This window comes from Otolemur garnettii, unplaced genomic scaffold, assembly GCF_000181295.1.
Source record: "Otolemur garnettii isolate 467f Iridium unplaced genomic scaffold, OtoGar3 scaffold00014, whole genome shotgun sequence".
Taxonomy (NCBI): Eukaryota; Metazoa; Chordata; class Mammalia; order Primates; family Galagidae; genus Otolemur; species Otolemur garnettii.
The window spans coordinates 27,257,112-27,262,277 of NW_003852409.1; the positions used below are offsets into that span (position 1 = coordinate 27,257,112).

The window sequence follows — 5,166 nt, forward strand, 5'->3', positions numbered from 1 at the left end:
GTAGTCCCAGCTACTTGGGAGGCTGAGGCAAGAGAATCGCCTAAGCCCAGGAGTTGGAGGTTGCTATGAGCTGTGTGACGCCATAGCACTCTACTGAGGGCAACAAAGACTCTGTCTCTACAAAAAAAAAAAAGCCATGGGCTTCTTATAATTTGTTATTTGACAACAACAATAAAGCCAGAGTTTATTTCATGAGTCTAGCCTAAAAATTAATGTTTGCCAAACAATTCCCAATTTCTGACTGCCTAAAACTGCCCCCTTACTGCAGCCCACTCAGGATGAGAAAGCTAGTGTACTGCTCTCTTGAGAAACATCCAGAAGCCCTTCCCATACTAAAAAGAAATAGGCAGGCTTAGTCAACCAACCCTGCAGTCTCTAATTAGGCAAGAAAACAAGTTATACAGGGCTGTCTGACAGAGAAAGACAAAGTCTCCCTGCAATGAAAGAAAACAAAAAGTTTGGAAATTTTAAACTGAAGTCCTTGTTTCCAAGAGTTCTATGTGCATATGCATATGCAGAGCCAGATATGACGCCTGGCTTGAATTCTCTTTCTCAACAAAGTTGTTAAAACACTGTACTCTTGACTTTGCTGGGCAACCTCGGACGTCCACTGACAAAGCATCACTCAATCTTTACTAAAGAAGCAGTGTGGCCAGTGTCCCTCGTGGCTTGGTCCTCACAGTAATGTTTTTTTAGTATCTATTAATATCCTTTTAGATTTTTAAAGTATTATCTACTGACAGCTATTAAACTATTACTTCACTGTTTACTTTTAAACTCACGTAAGTGCTAGAGAAGATATGACCTTCACCTTAAGAAAATGGTTTAGGTGAAGGTTCAACTGTCAGTGTGCATAACAGGTTTCACTAACTTAAGTGAATAAAAACCAGTTACCTAAAATTGTACAATTAAATAATCAATCAAAAATGGGAATTTGTTCAGCCTGTTTCAAGATCTCACAGCTAATATAGAACACTAAGTGCTGTGAATTATAGATATAATTGAACTAAGAATCACATCAATATTAAATGCACAGTTTCTAAACCATTTATTTAAATCTAAACTCTAAATAATGTAAAATTACTTTAGTGGGTGTTAAGTCACTTTTAATATACCACATACTTTCAAATTTTTCTGCAATTCTCATTTTTCTTTTTCTTTCTTTCTTTTTCTTTTTTTTTGAGACAAGAGTCTCACTATGTCATCCTTGGTACAGTGCCATGGCATCACAGCTCACAGCAACCTCAAACTCTTGGGCTTAAGTGATTCTCTTGCTTTAGCCTCCCAAGTAAGTGGGACTACAGGTGCCTGCCACAACACGGCTATTTTTTGATTGCAGTTGTCATTATTGTTTGGCAGGCCCAGGCTGGGTTTGAACCCTCAAGCTCCGGTGTATGTGGCTGGAGCCCTAGCTGCTGAGCTACAGGCACCGAGCTTCATTTTTCTTAAACATATGGAGGTCCCAATCAATTGGAAATAGACAAAGCTTTCAAGAAAATTTGAAAAGATTAATGTGGTTTAAAGATGGGTTTGGCATTACTGAGGCAATTTTCTAAACAAAAACCACAGTCCTCCCTATACCTTTGTTAGTTCTAATGGAATCTATGGAATCTTAGAAACTCCTCTATAGTCAGAAGAGTGGGCATTTTTTTCTTTTCTTTTTCTTTCTAAGTGACCTAGTATGCCTTATTTTTTCTCTATGTATTTAAGAACCCTAAACAGAAAATAATGCTGATATGGGAATAAATTTTCACATTGAGAAATGAGAACAGAATCCTAATCTCATTTATAGTTTATATTTGGACCTGTTTACTATTCTTAATTGGGGCAAGACACTATCGTTTTCAGTATAAAACACCTTCCTAAATGTTATATATTATGCTTTAATTCCTGAGGATGTCCAAGAAAGGGAAGAAATCTAGCCCAGTGACCGAGTTACTGATTTGTGCTATCCTCAGCTACCAAGGACACAGCAGTTTTCTGGAGAAAACCTGTGTGCTGATCAGTACCCACAACTCTACGTTCTCTGGCTCTCAAAGCACTTGGCTCCAGCCTAAAAGGCAAAGAACGTTCCAGAGCACCAATGACGCTTGGTGCTCCAATGACAACGAGATGACAGAAGAACAAATATTTTTAGTGTGTTCTTCTCCACAGATGATTAGGCGTAAAGCACTGTCAAAAAGTAATTCCCAGAGATATCCTTTTGTACCTAAACAATACTGTAAAGTCAGAAACAGCAGAAACCTATATATTAAGAAACAAGGTAAACCACTCATAAACTGCCTACTGATTGTGAAAAGAAACTGATATCCCCCCATCAAAAAATTAACAACCATCAAAAATATGAGAGCCAGTGATGAAAGCTGACTTCAGGACATGCATGCCAGCATGCTGGTTTAGCAGCGCAGAGGAAGCACACTGGAGGAATAATGTGGGACCAGGAAGCATCCAAGCATATTCAATACTACTCCAAAGTGACAATGGAAGATCTGTGAATTTATTCTTGGAGATTTGGGGTGGGGTGGGAGGGTCACTTAACAGGGGAGCACATCTATCATTAAAGCAGACTTAAGTGGAATGTCATTCAGAAGACACCTTCCACCACCAAAGAAAATACAGTGAAAGAATCTCTTATAAATATACGTGAGACCCTATATATAAAATCACTGAGAAGATTCCATCACACATGATCCATCTTCTGCCAGATACAGAACAAACATATAGGGATTTTTAAAACTCCCTCCATTTTCAGGTCAGGTCTCTATGACATGCAAAGATATACACAGTTTCACTATTCTTAAGGAAAACAGAAAAGCCTGTCATTCTGAGATAGCGTAGTAACACAGAAAGCCTAGTACACAAGAGAACATTCCACACTGCTGAAGCATTTATAGCTAAAAAGATTTAGACAGCCCAAAGTCCATAGCAAAAAGCTGAATACTGCTGGGTCCTCAAGCCCAAGGAGGGCTCAGCAGGGCCACTACAAAAGGAAGCTTTTCCAAGCAACCGGTCTCCTCAGCAAGTATCTGTGCCAAAGAACATTCCAACTAATAACAGTGCCTTACAAGTCCTGGAATCGGCAAACAATCTGTAAATGTTCAACATAAAACTGGAAAAATATGTGAAAGAGAATAAAACTGCAGGGACTTACATACCTCCATATCTGGCCTAAACTTATCTTCAAACACAGCCATTGCTGCCAAGGAGCCAGAACCTGTAAGAAAAAGATGCACTTTAAATGTGTTTTACCAACTCCCAGCTTCTCCATCTCAAGTTTACCTCAGGGCAACAAAATAGCAAAACACGCCTGGTGTCACATTCAAGTACAGTGTAAATATTAATCCTATTGGGCCAAATAAACCAGGTAAAAACAGTGCTTTTCAAAAGCCTGGAGTCACACTTACCACTATCTCGGGTATATCTGGAACTAGCCCTACTTCTACTACTGACAGGTATAATTGTAAATTATTCACAACAAAATGCTGAAGCATGAAAATGAGGTTACAGAGAATTTGTATTTTTTTCAAAAAGTGAATGCCACATAATTTCATATGCTCTATGCTGTGAGTCTTGTGCTCCACACTGTGCCTTGGCAGGCTGCTGGGTACAGCACTAAATACCAAGCCAGTTAGAAAGCATAGGCTGTTTTAATGAGCTGGCCTGGTAGAGTCACCTTGACACGCAGGGAAGAAACTATAGCACTAGCAATGGTAATAGGACCGCAAGCCGCAGCCACCAGGTTATTCCAGCTACAACTGTAAAACACTTTATTATGTGGCATTTATTTGGAGCTATTATTTTTAGTTTGTACTTTGAAGAGTAACAGCTGAGTAGACAAAATGACAGACAAAGAAACAAAAATTTATTATCACAATAGCAATGGCTGAAAGGTTATGCTGTACAGATATTAACAGATAGCAAATTTATCCCTACGAAACTGGTATAAAGGCATTACAGATAAGGAAGAGCTCCCACTGAATGGATGCAAAAGGCAGCTCAGCACTATTCGAAAATTTAAACTTGCTTTGTTCAAAAACCAGAGAATCTTTAGAAAATCATCATCTTGTCTTTACAGGGTCCTAGCAATATTTCAGGATATTCTAGTTTTGGAGAGAGGATAGAGTTGCCCACAATTTTTTACTCCAATTAGAAGATTTTTTTGGCATTTATTACTTTTTAACTTGTTTTGCATAACACTATCTATTTAGCTGGGTCACAGAGAAAACCATATTTTCTATTTAAAATGATTTGTGTACATCGCTTGACCACCTCAATGGTTTAGCAAAGGAAACAGGCAGCGATTAAACAGTTTCAAATGAGGTGTCCTGCTGATTTTATCAAGTCTGCTGAATGTATAATGAAAAAGGAGAAGCTGACAGCAACGCTGCACAGAGAAAATACAGACTACCTTATCTGAACCATTTAAGGAGGTCCAATTATAGATCAAATTTAAAGGGTAGAAACAGCAGATTTACAGACACAAATCAATGAACATGGTAATCCCAATGAATATGACAGATACTCCTGTTACGGAATATTGCTGTGGATGAGGATCATTACCCTCACAGCACTGGATACATCACAGCTTAGAGCAGTAGGAAGCGTCAAGTGGAGACCAGCATTACAAGCAATGACTATTCATTTAGGCTTTGGGAGCAAAAGGCGACTCCATTTTACCCCTCTCACAACCTTTTTCTCCCTTTTTAAAAAAAACTAAAACAGTGATCTCTAAACATACTAAAAGCCCTTTGGAAAAGAAACAGTAACTAAACAGATAAAAAACTAGTGTTCTCAGATAAAACTAGCACAGATGCAAAAGCAAATTAACGAAAACAAACCCCTGAATTTCAAAGTAAACATGTCCTTGAAGATGTGGAAATAGGGTCAAATTCCACCAACATTCCCTGAGTCACATGGTTACTCTGAGACTCGGCCAAGGGGAAGTCACTGTAACCTAAGCTGCTGTTGTAAGGCACAGGTTGAGAGCCAGTCTTGGAGCTACTAGTAAAAGCAAGCCAGTTTTCCCTAGAGAACAAAGGACAGCTGCCATGAAGAAAAAAGACAACTGCAAATGAGGAAACCTCAGAAAAAAATATTTCTATGGCTCAGCGCCTGTGGCTCAAGCGGCTAAGGCGCCAGCCACATACACCTAAGGTGGCGGGTTCG

General features: G+C 39.0%; 1 protein-coding gene across 1 annotated transcript in view; it reads right to left on the reverse strand.

Annotated features, from left to right (window-relative positions):
- Positions 1-5,166, reverse strand: part of PSMB7 (proteasome subunit beta 7) — a 60,505-nt gene that overhangs the window by 26,081 nt on the left and 29,258 nt on the right. Inside the window, exon 6 of the mRNA XM_003785294.1 lies at positions 3,156-3,214. Coding sequence (XP_003785342.1) covers positions 3,156-3,214 — 59 coding nt within the window. The remainder of the gene's footprint in view (positions 1-3,155; positions 3,215-5,166) is intronic.